The following is a 23,380-nucleotide window of genomic DNA, read 5'->3' on the forward strand; positions in this document are numbered from 1 at the left end:
TGAAGGCATTTTTGTCTTAGTACTGTGAATTATTAATGTCGTCTTGATTCTTAGCGGTTCCATATTCACTAGTTCACCAAATGTTCAGTTAATAAAAGAGTAATATTTGAAACTGAAACCTACGGGGTTTTCTTTTTTTTTTTGGACTGGGGTTGGGGCATGAATGACTTGAAACATACTGAGTGATGCAGCGATGTTGTGTGCTGGGACTTTATATATAAACACAGAGTGAGTGGTAATGATAGTTTTGAAAATGTAAAACCTTAAAACCCACTGTGAGCTGACTGCAACAAAGCAGCTATAAAGAAAAACTGTCTTTGCTTTCAGGTTTGTGTGTCAAAGTGTCAAAACTGCAGCAGCTGCTATTTTCCTTGCCTTGTCACTATCTCCATCTGCTGCTACTGTTAACTTTTTTAACAATAGGTGCTGCAGGTTATACTTAAAGTTAAGTTTGAAAACTGCTGATGCTCTACGACACTGGATCCTTTTATTCTTGCAGGGTCTGGGTTCGCTGGATGACGATGACCCCAACATTCTTCTGGCTATTCAGCTGTCACTCCAGGACTCAGGGATGGTCGGGAGTGTGTCCAGTCATGAAGTACTTGCCAACGAAGCCTCACTCGGCGCTATTGGCACCTCCCTGCCTTCGAGGCTTGAGCAAAGTGCTCCAGGCATCGAGGTCCCCCCCAGAGCTTCTCTAAGCAGCTCAGAACTGCTGGAGTTGGGAGATAACTTGGTGAAACTTGGCAACATCAGCAGCCAGTACTCTGCTGCCACCGGTGTTGCTATCCCTGTACAGCACGGTGACAGTCATCATCGGGCATACGGTGCTTCTGTGCCCATACCAGTGGCTCCTGGTTGCAGCAGCTCTTCAACAGGCCTCTTCTCTTCCACCGACACAACAGACTCAACCACATGTGGCAGCCACGACCCATCCTCATCCTCTGCATTAGCAGCAAACGCTAACCTGCTGGGCAATATCATGGCTTGGTTTCATGACATGAATCCTCAAGGTATCACTCTGGTACCCCCAACCTCCTGTGACAGCGACTCAGTCCCGGGTTCACTCCATAGGGGCGAAGGAGAAGACGATGACAATGTCGGGGTGGTCGTCTTCCCTGAAAACAGGAAGCCTCAGGAGGTGATGGCAGATGTGGGGTTCTGCTCTCAGAGGCTGAGTGAGATGGAGGAGAAGGAGTGCACTGTCGCTGAGAGACCGACCCAGTTAGATCTAGTGGGGCTGGACACCATGCCGCTACCTTACATGGGAGCCCATGACGCAAGCGGAGGCCATGCCGAGCGCAGAGGCTCAAAGGTGTGCCACGTCGACACTCCGCGATGTGACTCTGTGTCTGATCAGCTGCCAAGCACCAGCTCATCTGAGTGGGAAGATCAAGTGCACTTGGTATGATCTCTCTAACTGAGATGGCAAAGAGCTTTTAAGGAAGGCCAAAAACCACTACAGATTGCAAAATGAATAAAGAGGAGGAACGTCTGTGCTAGCTATTCAGGTGGAATGTAAACAGAGTGGGGAATGTGTCATACTTGACCAGAAAGTGGGGAAGACACAGATTCAGATTTAAGTGCAACAAGATGTGTTTACTGTATTGTCAGCCTTCTGCAAAGAAAGTACTAAATAGAAGAGATCACAGTTAGTTACCAGTTTCAAGGGTGACTTATAAAACAAGTCTTGTACTAGTAAAAATACAAATAAGTAGCGTTTTTTGTTTTTGTTTTTTAAATATCAGATTTAGAGACTTAGGAGCTTTAGAAACTTTAACCTACATAGTTATTTTCCACTGGACTAAAAGCCTACTGTATCAGTCTGGATCAGGTCTGATGTAATTCAGCTGTACTTAGTGAGCAGATTAACAGTTTGCTCCAATATTCAATCGAAACAAAGCCGGCTGAGATGGTTCTCACTCCTGTCCAATTCTGCCTACTTCATGGGTGCCAAACACTGACTAGCAAAAGCACAGTTTGCAGTCACCAAGTGGATTCTCTAAAGCAAATTGTGCCTGCTTTTTACAATCTCAACCACTCAGCTAAACTTTAATGTGAAAGTGTTGAGCCATAATTTTCTTTGAGATTGCAGCTGATTGATACTCTGAAAATGTCACTGGCTAAAAGCTGCCGTGAGCCGTGTAGAACTGAGGCTTCAGGCCCTAATGGATTTGTACTTTATGTAAAATATTCACATTGGCAAAATTTTGATTAATTATTCAACTGAAAAGTAGTTGGCCTCCTCAAAAACATTTCAAAATGGACTTGACAGTGGTTATTACTCCCCAACACAGGCTGAATCAAAAAACAACGAATGCTGACGGGCCCAGAGGGAGTGCTCGTGATTCAGTTTGCACCTTTGTCACAGCATGTTCTGAATTCCATTGTAGCTTGTCTTAAATTAATGTTTTGAGTATTGCAGCTGAACGTGGAGCGCGACAGACTAAGTAGACAGTGAGAAGCCTGCTTCATACGCCGCAGGGAAGGCCATTGAAATCAGGCAGTCGTATTCAGACTCTGGTAAATTAACTACTCACGCCCAAGTCACTGTAATTTATCTCTGGGTCCTGTTTTAAAAGTAATAAGCAAAGCCTTTCAGATCTTTGCAGATTTTCCGGACTGCAGGGTAATGCATGGGGGGGAAAAAAAAATTAAAAATCATGAATGTGTACAGCATCTCATCCTCATGGGAAGTCCATGTCTTTGAAACGGTTCTCTCTCTGGAGTTGAGACACACAGTGCCTTTGTGTAAATCACCATGATTCACTTTTTCCTTTTTTCACACTTTTTTTTTCTGAGTGCTAATTTTTAAAAAAATGACAGTGTAAACAAAAACAGAAACACCTGTTACCTTAAAGTCGTTTCTCTCACATTGCCGTTGATAGTGTTCAGACGTGCTCATCAGAAATGTTTGTAGCAAGAGGCTTTTTTGTTGGCTCTTGTGGTGATATGTTAATAGATGACACTGACTCTTTTTTCTTTTTTTTTTTAGCGATTTGGTGAAATACGTTGTAACGACGAAGTCACACTTTAAAGAAAAAATCTTATTCCCAGATATTTTGAAGAAAGGTTTTATTTCTCTGGGTTTGTGCAGTAAGGCTTCTTGCCCTACACTGAAGTGGTTCCCGGGGTTTAGCATCTAAAAATCACTGCGCTGATTTCAGAATAGGTTAACCTACTGTTCTGTATCGCTTGTGTGTGAGGAAAGTTATAAAGTAGGTATTTATTTGGAATAAAGATAATTCATTTAAATAATGGATTGTGAGTAACCCATGTGAACTAAAACACACTAGTCAGTGTCTTACCTTTAAGACGTGATTATGTTCTTGTACAGACTGATGTCTGGCTGAAGTAAATGACCTTTTTCTCTCTCTCTCTGTCCCCTTGCAGATGTATAGAGCAACATTAAGTCTAAAGATAGTGATTGCTTTGATAAGTGTCTGGGTGCCATATGGTTAATGGAACTAACTTTGTCGGACTTGGTTAATGGAAGTGCTTTTATCAGAGGAGATAACATGCGTTGCCCTTTTTTCTTTAGTAGTATGCTGTGCATGTAACGGGCACACTTTATACTGTCACCTCATATGTTCAGGTGATTTATTAAAAAAAAATTAAAAAAGGTATATAACATTTTGTAACTCATTGAGATTTTCTATTGTAAAGCAACTAATCCTTGAAATGCTATTTGCACTTTCATAGTTTATACTTGATACATTCCCTCTTTATATGAAAAGTGTTTGATGTGTGATGCCAATAAACTATGTGTTGAGTTTTACTTTGCGGTTGTCTCATTTGTAATAGTCATTTATGACAAAGAAATATTGCAGATGGTTTTATTTTCATAACACTGACCAATTCTTTTATTGGGTTTTCATTCAAAATTAAACACTTTTATATAATCTTTGATTTAACAAGTACCTAAGTGACTAGTTTGTGAGTTAAAGAGTAATTTTTAGAAACAAATATTCAGTATATGTAGTTCTATGTAAGAATTGCAACAGGGCAGTATGTAAATCTGAACTCCTAAAGGAAAAAAAAATAAACAAGTAAACATCCATAAAGCAGACTGCAGTGCGTAACACATGACAATCATAGGCAAACTTGAATATACTGACAGATGTCTGGAGACGTATTCCATATGAATCATGGGCTCAGTTTCCCAGACATGGCTTAAGCCTAGACTTGGACCAAAAAAAGTTTTTCTGTGGAGATCTTCAGTGTTTTTGCTTTGGGGGGCTTAAGCCATGTCTGGGAGACTGGCTGTCTGTGTTTACCAAACTCAACGAATTGATTGCATGTGTGCAAGAAGAGTATCTTAAGGGGAAATCCTGCCATGGAGTTTAAGTGTCAGCGGCAGAGGCCGATGAGCTGCAGCAAGAAGAGGAACAGGGTGACGACGTCCAAATAGAGGTTGAGCGCAGCAAAGATGTACTCCTCGGGAGAGACTTGATACTTCCTGTGTTTTCCACCCAGGATCATCTGAGTGTCAAACACCAAGTACTGCGGAGAGATGGACAGAAAATGAGATGCTTCAGCACTGATCTGTGAATCGAGAACGCGAACTGGTCTGCGAGCAAGCGCAGGCACTATTAACTATTTCTGAGAGATGGGACGGTGCAGATAAACAGGCCACACAAATAATCCGGGAGTCAGACTTGTGCAGCTGAAAATAAGTTGTGACTTGCTGCTGACAGCCTGTTCAGCTCTGTGTGCAGCTGCAGTTTGTTCCACCGGCTGACGAGATGGGTCACAACATTTGCTGCGAATGCCAAAGGCACACAGAGAGGTGGCTGTGAAAAGGAAGCCCACTACTGTTAAGTGGTGCATAATTGAAATTAAAGGGCACAGGGGCATCAAAGTCGCTCTCTTTTCACTAACAACTGGTATCAGGCTGCTTCGCCCTGGGATCGCGTGTTGCATCATATACACTCACTTGACAATAAGCCCTCTTTGATGGTGGTTTCGTTTTATTTCCATTGGGGATTTTAATTCTGTTTTTCATAGCAAAAAGAAAAAAAGTGCTGCGGAAAAGAACTTTGTGTTACCAAAGTGTACTTACTAAAGAAAACAGCAGTGTTCCCAGGCAGGCATATACGATGTAAACATACTGCAAAAGAATCACACACACTCAGGAGAGGCATTCAGTAACACAAATTTAAAACAAAACATTTTTATTCTAGTGTGCTGTGCTGCTTGTTTGCTGTAGGTAGTAATTAAGCCAGAAACTTTTTTTTTTTGGTCATTCTGGCTGTTTTGTTTGGTTTACAGGCAGTCAGAGTCCAACTACAACCTAAAATCTGCAGAATGCTTATTTATACCCGCTGGCAACACTAACAGCCGACACAGTGAACGCCAGTGTACATTTAAATCCTAAGAGGTTTGAGTTTACGCTCTCTGCTGTATAGTCTGCTCAGCACACGGGCCTGTGCTTTCTAGGGCCAAAGACTCTGAGGCTGTACATCCGGTCTGTCAGCAATTCATTTAAAACCTGTTCCCACTGCAAACACACTGGTTAACAAAGAAGCTCTTTAATTTACCTGTGATCGGAGGATTGCACAGAGGAGGGCGAATGAAAAGAGGGTCCAGATAAGCACCCACAGGCACCCACTTGCTGTGGTGAAGTCCCACTGATGCCGCAAAGGAGGGATAGGAAATGAGAAAGACAGTTAATGTGACAAGCCCCAACATCTCTCATTTGTACTCATCATTCTCGTAAAATCCAGGACACTGAAGGCTGTTCTCATTGCAGCTGTGCTCTGTGATAGCTACAGATTGCAGTCGAGACTCAAGAAAATCAAGACAGTTCTGGTTATAACAAGTGAGGATAAATAATCAACAGGCACTGAGCAGGGGGATTGAAGGTGGCCTTTTCGCCTGCATGCCCTTTATTTATTTTTTCCACACTGGCATAAAAAAAAAAGATGGCAGTTGCTACAGGAGAATCACTAGCACTGATCACCTGAGGAGCTATGGGCTGCAGACGCAGTGTCAATGCATCACAGTGACAGAGATTAAAAAGCTCTGTGAACATTGTGAACTGCAGAGCAAGAGGTGCTGGAAATGGCAAGATGAAAGCGAAGTCATAAAAAATAAACTACAAGTGTTTGCGGACGCTCACTCAGCCCATAAAACTATATTACGGGCTTAGGGGTACGCTTCCCTCTATATGTCAGCTATTTAAACCTGACCTGCGTACCTTCCTCCCGCTGATTAATAACGAGCAGAGAGAATTAAGCACCAGATATATTCTTAGTATGATTATCAGACAGCTGCTTGCTTGTTCCATCCACTGTGAGCGAAAATATAAATGTCTCCAGCTCCTTCAGATACAATAAGTGGCAAAGTGTGTGAAATGCCAACCACCATTTAGCAGCAATTAAAAGAGGCTCTAAATGCAATCTGAATGTGGCTGACATCTTCCCCACTGGCTGTGTGATTGCTTTTGTTCAGAACATGAGGCGTTTATTGAAGAAGCATGCCGAGCTATCAATGAAGTGATTCTCAAAAGGTCTCCTAACTTGCTCCAGCTAATAAAACGCTGCAAGTTGTAATGAAACTTTAAAATGCCATGTGCACAAGCATAAGCTATTATATATATTTTGAGAGCGGCATCTCAGAAGAAGATGAGCATGATCAAATAAAGAATAAAAAATCCTCAGCGAGCGAGACTTATTTGGGATTCGTTGGGATGCTTATTATAGAATTTTAGGTGAAGTTTTTGTTCATTTTTTTAGGGTTTCAATCACAAAGTTGAGAAGTTTTGCTTGATAAAAAGCTTATTTTTTTTCACAATTCATGAAAGGAGGCAGACTGAAAAGGACGAGGGCTGACTTATATAAAGAATTCTATATGGCGAGAGTTATCTCAGCCACACGGGGGCTTAACCCTCTGGATGCAGGGAATTAACCCAACTTACAAATACACTGATCTCAGCAGGAATCTTAGTTTTGCCAGGACAGCAAACTCATCTGACTTTGAAAACTCTGCAGGTGAAAACCTGTCCAGCAGCTGAGCTTTACACGTTCCCTCTGACTGCACAGGAAACACAGCTGAGTGTATGGACATTTACCATTGACTGTATAGTTAAGGCGCCGTGTTTCACTTTTGGCTGCAGTGCAAACTGAGCTCAGAGTGTGTGACAGATCTTACCTTTGACTGCATGGCGAACAGGCTCAGGGAAAGGGACACAAATGCTGTTGCCCCAACAGCCCACATGACTGCTTCAGCATTAAAATACCTGCAGACAGAAATATCAAACAGTGCAGTAAGAGCTGAATCATGTCTATCTTGGGGTGGATGAGCAGCGGGGTTTGGTCTATCCTAAAGGGAAGTATTATTTTCTTATAAGAATTTTTTTTTCTCGAAATATGCATTTAACTTTGAGCACTGGACCCCCCCCAACCCCACCCCACTGGACAAGTATTGAATAATGTATTGCCTGCATGCATTTCCTATCAGCTATAGCTTCAGTTATAGCAATATCCTATAAATATGGTAATTTTAATGCATTATTGATAGTCAGGTCTCATCTGATGCCTTTTTCTGACAGAGTGACGTGCTGCTAAAAAAGAACCGTCAGAAAGATGGAGGGGAAAAAAGGGTAACTCGTGTTTACACAGGCACCGAGAAATACAGAGAAATTGGTTTTGAACTATTTGTGATGTGCTCAGATTTATCTTCAGCTGAAAAAAAATCAGAGAATGTGATCCCATGTGCCTTTTAATTTGGTAAACCAGCGCTGATAACATCTTATCTGGCATGATGGCTTCATTGCTGGCATCGAACACGCTATCAGATATGGATCAAATAGGATTATTATTGTGCAAATGAGTCTGCATCAGGTGGGGACTCATCTTTGTAAACAAACACTCACGCCGCCACAGATGCAAGCATCAGGCCCTCTGCAACAGTCTGAGGAAGACAGGGAGAAAGGCACACAGGCAGGGAGAGGGAGGGAGAGAGGGGAAGGAAAGGGGGAGACAAATGGAAAGTAAATACATGACAAAAAAAAAACTGTGAAATAGAGCAGGTGTGGTGGTGGTTTAATTTGATGCCTGGCTGGTACTGCCTCTACTCACAAACAGGCCCAGGGCAATAAAATTGAGGGGGACTCGACGCCGGAGACTGTCACAGCATGACAGGGCCACAATGAGGACGAGTACCACCGCCCTGTTTCACACACGACACAGAGTTTACCGGCATTAGCATATAATAGGAGAAACATTATGGATTCACTGAGCGCATTATTTATATTAAGATGAGCTTGTGATTTACTTCCGTGGACTCACATGAAGCCCTTTCTCCAAACACGAAATCCAGAAAATCTAAGAGAACGTTTTTGAACAACTTACATCATGGTGTAGGTGAACCAGTAGTTGTTCCATGCCCATTTCCTAAGTGTGTCCCTGTTTTGTTTTTGTTTGTTTTTTTGTTTTTTTTGGGGGGGGGGGGGGGTGATAAGAAAAGGGAAGGGAGAAAGAGAGAAGTGTTTAATAGAGCTGCCATTTATCTGATAGAAGCAGTGGAATGATTTTATTAAATATTAACAGAGAGCAGTGCATTGTGCACATGGGAGCTGAATACAATTTATGAAAAGAAATGACTGTTGCAGTCTTCCACCACATCCATTATACCAAACACAGGGAGCTTTCAAACTACTGCAAGCACAAACATTAGGCGGACTATATACCACCTTGTTTCACCTCACTATGGTGATTTGAGAAGGGCCCCAGTGCATGTTTAAATTTGTGCAGGGACGACTTTATGCACTTGTTCTGCCTCGTGTTGGTGGGCGATGACACAATTAAAAGCCAGCAGATTACAATAAAGGACATTTCTTCTTTTCTCTTTGGAACAAGAATGGCCTCGTGTGATTGTGTCTCACCAGTAAAGAAAAGCGCAGATGATCCCCACAGTCACTAGCAGCTGAATCATCAAGGTCAAGTAGACTTTCCTTATAAAACCTGTTCAGAAAAAAAGAAAAACAGATGCAGAAACACAGAGAGGTGAGACAGACAGGAGAAAGACATGCGACAACAACAATCTGTCAGAGTGAAGCATTGAGGCAGGTAAGGCTGCACGCTGTTGCCAAAAATGACTGTTTTCACCAAACTTGCATTCCTGCCTCTCATTAAAAATGATTTGTGTTGTGTGGGAGGTGAAGAGCTGCGACAGGCTGCGAGCAGAGATCACAGAACAATTTTCAATTCCAAATCAATTTTCAAGAAAACACTGCAAAGCAAATGAGGGGAGTAAATATTGCTGATCCTCGTTCGGCTCTGACCACGCAAACAGAAACGCTCATTTCTCTCGCCTCCTGTTTCTCCCTCTCTTTATTGATCTACTTCCTTCGACCCTCACCTCTCCGTATGGCAGCGTCACTGAAGGCGCTATCCTCTAAGCCGGGAGAGTAGACGGGTGGAGATTGGTCACATTGCTGGTTGTCTCCACCTGCTCCCGGGCCCACAGGATGGACCATGTTATCATAGGTTCCAGGAGGGGAGACCACTGCAACGCTGCCCTTCTCCACCTGGATCATTCAGACAACACCCGAAGTTTAGATTCAAAACTTTTTTCTTGCAAATCATAAAAAAGGCAGAATGATGTGATTAGAGGCTTTAGTGTTCATTTTGAAGTAACTTCATGGAATTAAACCAATAATCCATGTGTAATTAAATGTGTAAGCACACATTTAATTACACATCCCAACGATAGCATGATCAAAGGCTAGTTGTGTGTTGGATTTGGGCTCATTCTTTACGATAGCGGCATATTAAACCCTAAAATCAATGTGCAAAATGGTTTCTCTCACTGCTTAATTTAATTTTTTTTCCCTTTGAGGCTAACAAAAATGATTGTGAATTGCTACTAACGTCATAGCTCATCCCAGTATACGAACTCTGTCCATGGTCCCCGGGGCTGTACGGAGGGGGCTGAGGATATCCACCGTTTCTGTTGTCATAAGTGTGGTCCATTTGCCCAAAAGTCAGCAAATTTTATCAGACACAAAACTGCCAAGGTAAAGAGAATTATTAGACAGACAAGGTAGTTAAGGTCACAAAGACATTCCTCTGGACAGTGTCAGTGCTTTCATCAGTGATGTTAAATTGGCACACGGGGCTATGTCAAATGGGTGATTATGAAACCATGCATCACACAAATACAAGGCCCTCCATGACTGGCATCCATAAAAATGGCCCTAAAACTTAATCTATTTTCAGTGTATGTATATTTAATGGCCAAATAGATTGCATTTAATTGATCTCAGAGGAAATTTAGTTGTCATCCACAGACAGACAATAAATGCAAGGATTTTTTAAAATGTATATATGTATAGTGAACACAAGGGAATAATAAATCCCCCCCCAAGTTCCCTAGTTCTGCATTAATCATGAAAGAAATGAAGTCATAACCAGCTGCTCAAAGATCAATGCTGCATGATGTACAACTGCAGTAAAGCAGTGACTACACATAGCAGTTTGACAGAAACAGCCGCTCCCTGTGCACATCCGTCTATTCATTATGGTTTAATGAATAACAATTTCCACTTCCTGTAATATCTGTAATTAGTAATGGCTTTTGCACTCGTGGCAGCAATAAATCATTTGCTAGATAAAAATCACATTTTGACTTTTCGTCTTTTTCAGCTCATCTCTCCAAACTGGAACAAAACAAAGCCTAAAACTGTGTTTTCTAAGGTACGAAGTGGACTTTGTTTTTGTTGGCTTACGCGGGCTGAAAGTTTGGAACATTAAATCCAAGTTCTGACAAGATGACAACAGTTTTAAAGTCTATAAAAAAGTGTCCAGCTGCTGTTTGACTCAGGTCTGTTCACAGAAATCAATCCGTACAACTCCAGCGAAGCTATTAAAATATGCCTTACCTCTGCTGTGACGACTGAGACCACGCTCGGCTGCTCTTCCTGTAGCTTCAGTTTCCTTCAGGGCAAAGTCTACTTGCTATCAGCTGGTTCCCACAGAAACAGGACTTTTGCTGCAGGGGGAAAGGATGTATTCCTCATTAGTCCTAATGGGATATTAAGATGAAGTTCTGAAAGTGACATTAAAGCAATAAGGCTGGCACTTTGACAGAGTAAATTGGGATTTTACCTTCTGTGTTCCACCTGCACTGATCCACACTGGAATGAGTTTATACTGATTGATTTCACATGTTTAATAAAGGTTTTCCCTCATATTTCAGTATCCTGGAATGATAAGCTGCTGCATATGAAAAGCCTGTAACATTTCAACCTGTATCACACAAAAAAGGCAAATGCAGAACAATGACACAGTGTGAGATCCGGCGAGGCGTATGGTCTTTCTGGTTTACCTTGGTTACTCATTGATAGCACCCTGCACACACAAACCATCCAGTGACAAAGAGAGGACTGGACGATGTAGGACATCAATCCAGCCTATACAAAGGGATTATGGGTACTGAGTCACACTGAGAAAGAAGAGCTAAAGGCATACTGTGTGAAAATACAGAAAGCAATGTAGGTCAATACCATTTTTATGCTTTCCCATGAAGAACTGGCTCTCAAAGAGTTACATTTAACACCATCTATTAATCAGAAAGCAATCCAGGATGAGTCCATTTTTATATATACATGTATGTGCATGTGTATGTATGAAAAAAACAACAACAAAACAGTAAAATATAATTTCCACTACTTAGCCTCGATTGGATTTGATTACAGCAAATTACTGTATTGATGTGATATTTAAAGCGATCACATACATGATGATCATAATTCAAATCTTAAAGAAAGCAAAAACTATTTTGCAGTCCTGTAGCTTTATTTGGATTTTAAACACAATTACCTAACATAACTGTATAATTAAAGGTGTGTCTCTGAGTGACTATAGTTGTGTATACATAAAAAACAAAGCAAGAGCAAAATACACAGAATTCGATGCGAGTTTTTTCTTTTTCTCTTTTTAAGCCAGATAGTCTCCCCCTGATGTACAGAAATTATTTATACATTAAGCAAACACTGGGGGGCACTAGTCTCCCGTGCTTCTGCTAATTGCAGTGATTTGGATGTGACTCTCCTCCTCTCCTCCCCCGCCCCGAAAACCCTTCTCACTCTGCCGCCTCACCCACCCAACCAGCAACATGAAATCCTCCAGAGAGCTTCCTTAAACCGGCTGCCTCGTCATTTTAACAACTCAGATCAAATCCTTCATTTCTTTCACCTACATGTGATCTTTCTGTTCCTTATTACTAAAATAAAAGAAAACATTGTCCTTCCTGTGCAGCGACAAATAAAGAATAACATAAAAAAGGAACAAAATAAATCATGTCTGAAGGCAAAGTGACTCCCCCCCCCCCCCAAGCAAACACAAACTCTCGCTCTGTTCTCCACTGATTGGTGTGTCAGTCGTCAGTCAACACAGACTAGGTTTACACTGCCTGCTCAAATCTGATGAGCTTGTTCTCACCTATTCATCAGATCTCGGTCGGATTTGAATGGGCGACACAACAAACACAGTCACATTTGAGCAGGCAGTTGAAATCCAGCCTGTGTTGACACACCAATCAGTGTGGAGCCCAGTGTGAGGCCACATTTAACACAGATCTGACTGCCTCAGCGCTGTCCAAACACAAGCAACACATGAGGCGGGAGCCACATGGATCAGAATGTGTGCAGAGCAGAGAGCTGTATCCAGATCGTGATATGCAGAATGGAAGAAGAAATCTATCAATCTAAACATCCATCCATCCATCCTTTAAGACAGAAAAATAGAAAAAACTTAAAAAATATCGGAAAGAATAGAAAACAAAAGAAGAAAAGGCAGGCAGGAAGCGAGACATAACTTTGAGTCTGTCCTCTGTCTCGATGCAGACAGATTGTGACAGCTCTGTTTTGTAAGACTGCTACGATGCTCTTTGGGGCTTTAGGGGCCGAGGACCACAGAGAGGAGTGTTCTGGTGTCACTGGAGAAGGGGAGATGTAGCCATCATATGAGTCTCTCTTTCTTCCGTGTGCAGCGGTGAAATACTACTTCTCGCCCGCTCTGGCCACAGATGGATTTATTTGGAGAATTGAAATTGTGGTTTGTGTTGCCTCAGAGAGCCCCGGCACGGGTCGCAGGGTCTGAACCACTAGATGCCTCTTCATTTCTAATTTACAACCCTTCTGAAGCTGCTAATGTAGACTTTCAGCAGAATGTATGGCTGATGGGAGAGTTGTGCAGCGGCTCACGCTGCACAGTGGGAATGCATGTGTTACTCTAAATTATGAGACACCCTGCACTGTGCTACACTTAATAATATGAGCTAGTCTGGCTGTGCCTAGTAAGAAATATTATTTCAATGAAATGCACAATTCTGACAGCGTTTTGACTTATTATCAGGGCCAAATCAGCATTGCATTGAGTTTTAGAATGACTTACATTATCTTGTTAAGCAAATGAGTGTAATACAAAAGGCACAGCTGCAGTCAAACTAACTCAATGGACATAATTAAGTGAATAAATGACTGTTATCCACAGTTGATTTAATATATTACAGTACTGTAGCAGAGAGCACAATTCCACATGAATTTATCCTTATTAGAGTCAGAGTTTACATTAGCTGTGCCTACAATGAGCACTCCATTACTGAATTATAAATAATCTTCAGGAAGTCTATCAAAACATATTCAATGAGAAACTTCACTTTTTAGGTGTCGTCAGCGGTTGTGCCGACATACCCAACTTACATTAACTGCAATAGTCCGCGAGAAGTCACGTTCATCTGTCCTAATTTGTCGTGAACATAAACATATTAAAGGGCTGCTAGACTATCTAATGCAGGGTTTTTGCTAATGCCCTTTATTGTCTGCTACTTGCTGCCAAAAAGTTAACGCTAAATAAGTTGGCTAAAAGAGCTGAAGCTGGATGGCTGATTCAACTTTGTAACAAATGATCAGATGAAATAATTGGATAAGGTGAAAAGAACTCTCACTTAAACCTCTATTACTGCCTTTGGGATTTTACTTTAAAAACCCCATTTCTAAATGACTAAATTGGGTTAGACAGATTGAAATGTGTGTAAATCCATTTCAGACAGGAGCCTTCATCCATTTATCTGAGAACGAGACAGGTCCTGGCTTCCAAAATGCCTCAAGAGCAGTCAACCAATCAGAAATATAGCTATAAACAGTTTCAGAGCTAATCAGCCATTTAGAATGACCTGCGTGCCAAATCTGTTAGGACTCACCAAGTGACACTAATGGCAAAAACTCCACTAACTGAAATATTAATTAGATATTTCCAGTTATAACTAATGTGAACAAGATGAAAAAGAAAGTTTTAATAGAAACTAAACTAGAAAAACTAAGTGCACCCCAATGATTCAGTAGCATGTAGATCCGCCTTTAGCGGGAATAGCTCAACGTAATCTTGTGTGTATGACTTCATTAGTCTCCCACTAAAGAGCAAAGAGCAAACTGATAAACTTGTAAAGAGGTGGTTACACTCGCTGATGATAAATTAATCAAGTACATTTGATTATAGCAGCACCTGGCTGCTCCTTTCCCTCTTAATTCCTATTGAAGCAATAAGGGTGCACTTGGTTTTCCACAAGACTGCAAAGAGCGAAAACTTTCTTTTTCACATGACTGTGTTATTCCCAAAGTTTTGTATATGTTGTGCATCAGCGTGTATCAACACTGTGAAGTGCCAGTCAAGTCTGTGCATACAGCTCAAACTGCTAATTACTAATGTCTGTCAGCTGTATGAGTGGCCAGCTTGTTATGGAGAGGAGTGCTCTCCGTGAAAGACACAAAAATGACTGATTCTGCTCACTGCAGCCTCTCAGACAAATAAATATAAATGGAAGGTGATACCTCCAATCACTGTTTTTCGAACTTCGAGAGAATACACATCGGTGATTTGTTTTATGCAGTTCTGGTGTCAAAAATGTGGTCTTTGGAGAGGGCTCTCGTTTTCTTTTGTCTGAAAATACCAATCAATTTTTCAGTGGGACTGTGGAGCAGTTTAATGGTGCCCCTGTTACTCTAAGGCCTCTAAAGCAAACACCGCAAGTCAGTTGACCCTAAGAAAAGGAAAGTTTTCCTACACTTTGGTGAAAAAAATAATGCCACATTGCACTATTTAAATATTATTTTGGTTATAACAGTGCGTCTAAAACAAAAAAAAGTATGAGACTAGTCACCAGAGGACAAAGAAAGTCGTTTTAGCCCATAATATCATAGTGTTGAATTTTTGCTTTGCAACAATCCCAGCAATTAAGAAACTTAACTCTGGCACCATTAGGAGCCTGTGAAATAAACAAACCCAGTACAGTCACAATTTTAAATAACAAAGTGAGATAGTGATGCAGTATACTTAGCAAAACATACCTATTTAGAAAAGCTGTAGTGACTTAAATTGCTTGAAAAAGTCACAATAGTTTCTTCCTATAAACAAGCACAGGCATATATAGGCCTTTTGCTTTACTCCAGTTCTCTAAACATGTGGGTTAAGATAATCATTATTGGCTTAAGGAATTTATTGAAATGTTTTTAGAGAGTGCGGTGAGTTGCAGTGCATGCAATTTAGAAGTTTCTTGTAAGTTCTGAAAAAGCTTCTACTGTCACCTTATTCTAGCTAATTAGCTCTACTCCTCCTTAAATAACTACGAGTTTCCAATTACAGCCCAGTGAAAACGTTTCCCCAACTACTCATTGTGAGTAAGTAGTTTTGTCGCCTAAACCAAATAAACTTCAAGTCCAAAGTGAAAGTGATGTCAAAGAGGAAAACCTCTATAAAGACAACAGAAGGTAACACATCCATGTACTACTGCATGTAGTAGACTGCCACTGGCTGTGACCACAGAGAGAATCTCTGCGGAGGCACAAATCTGCACAGAGACTAGCGCTGATCTTCTAGCTCTGACACAGCTGTAACTCTGGCTGTAGCCATGGCTGTGCTTTGCTTGTTACAATTCTTGGCGGGACGTGTTGCTCTTAATGGGTCCAACACCGATTCCACGCAGCCGTCGTGCGTGCACGTTTAGGACTACTCTGGTCTTTGGGGAAGACACGTATCACGGGACGTTCAAATGGTAGCAGTAGGACATTTCCGCAGCAGCGCAGCAACGGCTGAAGTCTGAACACCAACCGCACCCAGGCACAACATTCCCACAGTGACAGCCAGATTCCGAGCAACATCCAACCACAACATCACAAACCAGCAGAGGAGCTGCAGCTGTGCTCACAACCAGCAGCTGTACTGTCAGAGACTGGCCTTTTACGCGTCATGTAAAGTGTCACATCACCTCTTCTTTCTGAAGCAGTTTCCCAGATCTGGCAGCGTACTATAAATGAGCTGGACTGATAAAGCAGCGTGCGAGTCCGCTCAGAAAGAAAAAATTCAATATCAGAATCATCACTTTGACCATTTCTGGGCTCTGATGCTAGTCATGTCTAATTGTATCCTCTAATCTTACAGGTTAAAGGTATGCAGGAGGAGGCAATAATGAAAAAAAAAACCCACACAGTGTATGCAAACATCTCTCCCACACTAAACGAATTCTGTTGGATTTTTTGGCTTTGGCAATCTTTTCTCTCCAGCTCCTCTCTGACTCAGTCTCACTTTTTAAAGAATGCACCAAATTAACTTCTTCTTTTTTCTATGTTTTCTTTTTTTGTATTTAGCTCAGAGCTCAGTCACACATTGTGTTACTTTGCTGATAATGAAAGTCATTATTGCATTAATCAGTCACAAATAGCTCCCTGGTAATTTTCATGTGTTTCAACAATTCTCGCACAGCTGTGTCACCAAATTGAATTTCCAAATGGTTTCAGGTTAATAACCGCGCTGCTGACCGACAACCACATTTGCGAGAGTGCTAAAGATGTCACGGGCGTGTTTCGTCTACCTTCAAATGATTTACACTTATTTGCACGTGGACAGTTGTGGAAACGCTCCCATTTTTGCGCGCGAATCGTCCTCATTTTTAACCTCAGTCAGTTGTTCGAGACATTAAAAGGCCTCTCATGCGACCAGCTGAGGGCATTCCGACTGCTTTCTAATGGCATTAAGACGCCACATGAGTTTGGGACGATTGGGACGATTCGGAGTAGAGTGGGGTGTCGTGATGGTGTGAAAACATTGAGGGAAAGTTCCTTCAAAGCCATGGCAGTGTCTGACAGGCTGGGTACAAGCTGCCAGGTCAAATATTGGTTGGAGCTCTGTGAAATCCCTCCGGGTTAAGAGCAGTCGTCATCATGGAGAAGTCTCCTCGTCCTTACGTATTCCTGCAGCACACATATCTAATGATGCAGAGATTTTTGTTGTGGAAAGCGTGTGACAAAACAGGGATCAAATTACTGATGTTTATCACCGGATGATTGACAGCTATTGTTGCCGTATATGCAAAACAGCAACAGAAAAACATCAATCACAGTTTCTCTCTCACAGTCATACGAGGCAGGCGCAGCCCTGTTTATGACTATATGAGCAGAAATCTAATGGGACACAAATAGATTTCCTTTTATTGTTTAACCAGAGTTATTTTATAACGTGCAATATGCATAAAAACATTCTTACTATATGAACGGATGACTCAACGGATGACTGTGAAAGTCTCCTTCAGCAGGGCAGATAATCAAGTCCAGAGGAGTAAAGTAAGTGCAAACCAGTATAAAGAAAATGAAGCCATTGTGAAAGACAGCAGGCAGTCCAGGACAGATGGATGTCGCTCGGCTGTGAAGAGGCCAGGCAGCCATTTGCTGTCAGATGCTCCCTGTCAAAAACTGGGCAGAGAAGATTGTAGTTTGGATCTTTTCTTCCCTGACAGAGTGTATTCAAACAGAGAAAATGGATTTCACATGAGCAATGACAACCATAGAGCAATAACTGACAGTGGCATCTCATTGCCGCTATGGCTCTGACAAGAGGAACAACTGCTGCCACCACCCAGTGGTCAAATGTCAGCTGGTTTAATGACACAGTTCGCTTGGTTAATAATCTTACATGGTATTTTGAGAGTTTCTTTAACTGGGGAGGGAAACGGGGTTTATCTGAGCAATCTTTCTGCATGAAATCCTGAGTGTATAGCTCCTTATTTGTTTACTAAATACCTTAGAAATGATCTGAAAGTTCCATAAAGGATTTTACATTTAGTTGTCTTATGGAAAGCTGATGTGAAAAACCTTGCTGCAAGTGAATTTATAGATCATGACGCTCTATTTTTCAGTCTCTTTCCCAAAAGTAATGGAGGCTATTATAAACAGTTTTAGAAATTTTACAAGAGGGAACATAGGCTACTTTTTTAATGTTGTTAGAACACTGTCAACATAAAACCATCCACTTTTTGATTATTGAGCTTCTAATAAATACCCACAAAAGATCTTGTTTCCCATCTGAAACAGTATTCTTCACAAGCACTTGATACTATAGAGAAACACTGAATAAAAAGAAAAGTGTTAGTGGCTTTAACCGTGTATTCAATAACTACTGAAAAGACTTTAAAGGGTTAATAATAATAATAATAATAATAATAACTTTATTTATAAAGCGCTTTCAAACAAAGTGCTGTACAACTATTTAAAACTAAAAAGATAAAAAAAATAATAAAAGCGATACATAGCAACACAGGTAAAAGACACAATGCAAGTTAAAAACAGTAAAAATGTAAAAACTAAAAGCCATAGAATTAAGACTTCTAAGATAAGGTGAACAAATGTGTCTTCAGCTTAGTTTTAAAAACCTCCACAGAGCATGCCTGCCTAACATCTTGAGGGAGGTTGTTCCACAGAAACGGGGCACGAAAAGAAAAAGCACGCTCTCCAATTGTCTTTTTTCTGGCTCTAGGGACCTTTAGAAGGCCAGAGTCCCGAGATCGGAGAGCACGGGATGGAACGTAAAGATGTAAAAGGTCGGAGAGGTATGAAGGTGCCAGTCCGTTTAAAGCCTTGTAGGTGAGCAGCAGGACCTTAAAATCTGCTCGAACCTGACAAGGTAGCCAATGCAGAGATCTCAGAACAGGGGTAATGTGCTCAAATTTCCCAGTTCTTGTTAAAATGCAAGCAGCTGCATTTTGCACCATCTGTAGACCTCTAAAACTTTTCTTTGGTAGCCCAGAAAGAAGAGCATTACAATAATCAATACGCGAGGACACAAATGCATGGACAAGAATCTCTGCAGTATCGCTTGACAAAACTTGTCTGATTCTGGCGATGTTCCTCAAATGATAAAAGGCGGTCTTTGTTATCTCTTTTACATGAGACTCGAAAGAGAGCACCATGTCAAACCACACGCCCAAGTTTTTTACCTTGTCCCTACAAGGCTTTGATTTGGATGAAAAAACTCTGTTTGACTTCATTTCTCTAAAACTGTAATTTTTTAACTTTTTAAATATTGGCTGATAAAAGTAATGCAGATACGTGATATTGCTGAAAATCCAAAGGTAAAAATGTTGTACTTACACAAAAAGTCTGTAAAAATTACATATCTCATTATCAGCATTAAAAAAATTTTTTAGGACACATCAGAGCTGAGTGTTTTAATCGAGCCCTGATAGTGCCAGCTCAAGTCAAGAAGCCACAAAACATCAGATTTTTCTTTCTCCGAGGTCCTTAAATATTCACAGGGGTTTTTGAATCAGTGTGTCAAAACCAAAATGGAAAAATGGAAAATGCTCAGCTCTTGGTGGCACTGGATAAAGGACGCTTTGGTCACCAAAATCCCTCTTTTCAGACTTGTGATAAACACTGAAACGCCATGGTAACCTGGCGAGCAGTCACACAGACATGTTGAATAGACCAGTCCTGCATGGACGGGCAGAATAAAGAAGAGGCGGACACACGAGGGACTGACAGCTAGCAGCACTGTCGTATACTCCTCCAGGCTGACCTGTCCTTGTTGCCACATTCATTCAGGACACACTCTGCTGTGTCACTTCCTTGGTGTCTGGACTACTTTTGTTATTCAAGCTTTTGTACATCAAGAAATAACATTATGTACCTTCGAATCATCTCTCCTTCCTGCACTCTCATTTGTGCCAACAGCTATAGTATGTCTATGCCAGCGATGGGAACAAAAGGCCTCTGTAGAGTCTGAGTGGAAGATCCTGAAGAGCCTTTTAGATTTCAGTTAGTTACTACTTCTTTTTTTTTTTTTTAAACTCTTCATACAATATGATACCCTCAAGTTAATACTGAGAATTAATCGACATGTTAACATATTCATATTGTAATAGCCTACAAGGCACCTCCTATTAGTTGTTGTACGAGGGCACAACCATAAAATCTTTGAATATGTAAAGATGATGATGTTTCACTTACTTAAAGGTCTTGCTCTTTGTTTTTAAACTTTGCATAGCACTTTATACTGTTTAATCCCCCTGTTTCCAAAAATGTTGGAATACTATTACATGCAAATGTAATGATTTACATATCATTAAATCCCTATCATAAACTGAAAACATGTTAAATGTAAATGAAATTTAAAAACAAACTAAACAAAAAACTAAAAAACTCCTATATGTTCATTTTATGTTTAAAAATGGTAAATGGCCTGCATTTGAATAGTGCTTTACTTAGTCCCCAAGGACCCCAAAGCGCTTTACACTACATTCAGTCATTCACCCACTCACACACTGGTGATGGCAAGCTACATTGTAGCCACAGCTGCCCTGGGGCGCACTGACAGAGGTGAGGCTGCCGGACACTGGCGCCACTGGGCCCTCTGACCACCACCAAACAAGTGGTTAGTATCTTGCCAATTTTCGCTGCCACTACTTGCCACTAATGCCACTGGCATTAGTGGCAAGTAGTGTTGAACTCCAGGCCTCGAGGCCAGTGTCCTGCAGGTTTTAGATGTGTCCTTGATCCATCACAGCTGATTTAAATGGCTAAATGACCTCCTCAACGTGTCTTGAAGTTCTCCAGAAACCTGGTAATGAACTAATCATTTGATTCAGGTGTGTTGACCCAGGATGAGATCTAAAACCTGCAGGACAGCGGCCCTCGAGGGGTGGAGTTCGACACCCCTGCTCTAGGGTAAAGAGGGAAAGGACCACGGAGCTTTGATCGCTGTATGGGTCAAAAGGCAGAGCACAGGGATGGGGAACTTGCATATATGCAATAACACTGTTCTTGCCTAATGATGTATATACATGTTTTGGAGCAACAGCAAGCATCAGTGCTTTGCAGTAAAGGAGTCCTAGTGCTAAACTGGCCAGCATATAGTCCAGACCTGTCACCCACTGAAAACATCATAGGGTTATAAAATAAATACAGAGGAGCCCGAGTTTCTGAGCAGCTGAAATCCTTTACCATGTAAGGATGGGACTAAAGTATTTTCCTACAGGAGCTGGTCTCATTAGTCTGCTTAAAGAAGGCAGTTCCAAAAAGAAAGAAAAAAGAGCTAATGAAACAAAATAGGAAACATGCTCCTAACTTTCTGAAACATGCTACTGGCATCAAACAAATTGAGTGTGTTTATATTCATTTACATAGTGTCCCAACATTTTGGAAACGAGGTTGTAAAAATCAGCAGGGGAAAGCAAGTCATCTTGTTATTTGTCTCCAAATGGTGCAAAACCCAGAAAAATGGCATAAAGTTCAGAAATAACCTCACAGTTGAAAATTGTGGCCAGATGGCACATTCTTTGGAATCTGGAGAGGACAAAAACGGGACCAGCTAGAGTCATAGCCAAACAAATCTTTCCTATAAACAAGCTTTGAGCTTTGATAATTTTGTGATTTAATTACATGAAGCTCACGTTCTTGTTATACAGGCCTGCTATAAGTCAGATTTGAATAAGACTGGGAGGAGATGACGCACACACCTCCTTAACATGTTGCTCTGGTCCGAGAAGACGGTTTGGCGAAATTTAGTGACGAGCCAAACAGAAGCGGCAGCAGACTGTGGGGACAGTTCGGGTCATCCATCAAACTGTCTCTGAAGAGACTGTAACTGCTTTCACACTCTTCACTTTATGCATTATGCTGCCTACAAGCAGCAAAATACACAGCCATTATGTAGAGTAAACATCTAGAATGAATGTATTAAATGTGTGTTCAAACAAGCGAGCTATTTGGATTTATCTACTGATAAATCAGATCGGATGGATAAAGATGGTGAGCTGAGGCGGTTCCCTGAATCCCAAAATGCAGCTCTGCCTTTTTGTTTTTCTGCTTTTACTCTGAACAGAAGGGTGTACAAAAAACACACCTCATCCAGTGATCCTTGACATCAAAATTGCTCCTTAATAACTATTCACACACCACCTCTGGTGCCTTTCCTCCCACTGTGATATATTTAAGCTCACGGTTAGTAACCAAATGCTGAATAGTGCTTAAGAAAGGAAAGACAAACCCACTAAACACAAAAATAAATAAACCTGCGTTTAGATCTGCCACTTGGCTGACTCAAATCTTTGCAACAGGCAGCTTTGGCGCTTCTCCGTGTGACTTTAATGGACAACGTCAGCCGCTCCTTTTCAATAGTTGCTGCAGGCTGTGGCACATCAACATGAGACCATGTAATTATTCCTCACATGGAGAAAAAAAGTACTCAATCATATGCTCAGATAGCATCACGTGACACACTTGACGTACACGACTTATACTTCCTGCAGAGCTTGCATGATAACATATCCAAAATTTCAGAGCCCTATGATTTGCACAACAGTTCTTTACTGAGAGGTTGTATATCATGCCCGAGCGCTTCATCGACAGGATGAAATGTCATGTATTAATTCATGGCTCATACATTAACTGCAGCAATTCCCCTTCATGTGTTTCTCAAAATGTTGCAGTATAAATATTCGAATCAGTGTCCCAAACCATCATGTTTTTTTTAAGTGTGTCCTCGGGTGTCAGGTTGTTTTATGCTGGTGAAGTCTGTGGAGCGCATTATCTGATATTCTTTCCATTCATAAGACAGCCAAGCCACACAAAGGAAAAGTGAATCACTAGCTCTGTCGGGCAAGAATATGGAATAAATGCACTTGCTGTGATGTTCTGTGTCTTCCTAATGTACAGATTTGCCTCACAATAAAGTCTGTGTTTCTTGTTGTGTCATGCGTAGCTACTGTTCACTCAAAGAAAAGCAAGAAAATCAGCGGGACGTGTTTGTTACAGTATTAGCAAAATCTAAGAGATAAATTTGAGAAAATAAAAAAAAACAGAGAAGAAATGCAACGCAGTTGTTCTGAAACTCTGAATAAAATATTACATATGTTCTTTCAATTAAGACGTCCAACAACTCAATGACAAAACAGAGTGATCCAAACAGGCTCCTCTGTTTCTTTTCTCTGGATCTTCCTGCAGGGAATTTTGGAAAGCGTAGGAGGGTTTTGTTTTTTGGGTTTGGATGACTGCTATGATTGAGGCTTTGTGAGCTGATGAAATTACAATAATGCACCGTGTTTTTTT

At 41.1% G+C, this 23,380-nt stretch overlaps 2 protein-coding genes across 5 annotated transcripts in view; one reads left to right on the plus strand and one right to left on the minus strand.

Moving 5' to 3' along the window:
- The window catches only part of ankib1b (ankyrin repeat and IBR domain containing 1b), a 34,807-nt gene extending 31,029 nt beyond the window's left edge, over positions 1 to 3,778 (plus strand). For all 3 annotated transcript variants that reach the window (XM_004568069.4, XM_076889794.1, XM_004568070.5), the window contains one exon: positions 500 to 3,778. In XM_004568069.4, the coding sequence (XP_004568126.1) occupies positions 500 to 1,411 (912 nt within the window). In that variant the 3' untranslated portion in view covers positions 1,412 to 3,778. The remainder of the gene's footprint in view (positions 1 to 499) is intronic.
- Positions 3,779 to 3,830: 52 nt separating this feature from the next.
- Positions 3,831 to 11,274, minus strand: zgc:110410 (protein lifeguard 1). 2 transcript variants are annotated; one of them, XM_004568071.5, is made up of 12 exons: positions 11,112 to 11,274; positions 10,886 to 10,995; positions 9,876 to 10,013; positions 9,364 to 9,532; positions 8,888 to 8,966; positions 8,355 to 8,408; positions 8,082 to 8,172; positions 7,877 to 7,914; positions 7,153 to 7,240; positions 5,541 to 5,630; positions 5,063 to 5,110; positions 3,831 to 4,503 (listed from the first exon to the last, which is right to left on the minus strand). In XM_004568071.5, exons 3-12 carry the CDS (start codon positions 9,975 to 9,977, stop codon positions 4,351 to 4,353), a joined length of 912 nt encoding a protein of 303 aa, XP_004568128.1. In that variant the 5' UTR covers positions 9,978 to 10,013; positions 10,886 to 10,995; positions 11,112 to 11,274; the 3' UTR covers positions 3,831 to 4,350. The 2 variants fall into 2 exon arrangements, with proteins under 2 accessions (XP_004568128.1, XP_076745910.1); XM_076889795.1 differs by having other exon boundaries at positions 10,886 to 11,274.
- Positions 11,275 to 23,380: the final 12,106 nt, after the last annotated feature.

The sequence above is a fragment of the Maylandia zebra genome, linkage group LG11, assembly GCF_041146795.1.
Source record: "Maylandia zebra isolate NMK-2024a linkage group LG11, Mzebra_GT3a, whole genome shotgun sequence".
NCBI lineage: Eukaryota > Metazoa > Chordata > Actinopteri > Cichliformes > Cichlidae > Maylandia > Maylandia zebra.

What these genes read in the sequence shown, in the direction of transcription:
- zgc:110410 (XM_004568071.5), bottom strand. Translation starts at nt 9,977, where the DNA reads ATGGACCACACTTATGACAACAGAAACGGTGGATATCCTCAGCCCCCT. An exon ending in TTATTGCCCTGGGCCTGTTT is followed by an intron (nt 7,915 to 8,081) that starts GTGAGTAGAGGC and finishes TGTCTTCCTCAG; the next exon opens with ACTGTTGCAGAGGGCCTGAT. An exon ending in GAACACTGCTGTTTTCTTTA is followed by an intron (nt 4,504 to 5,062) that starts GTAAGTACACTT and finishes ATCTCTCCGCAG; the next exon opens with TACTTGGTGTTTGACACTCA.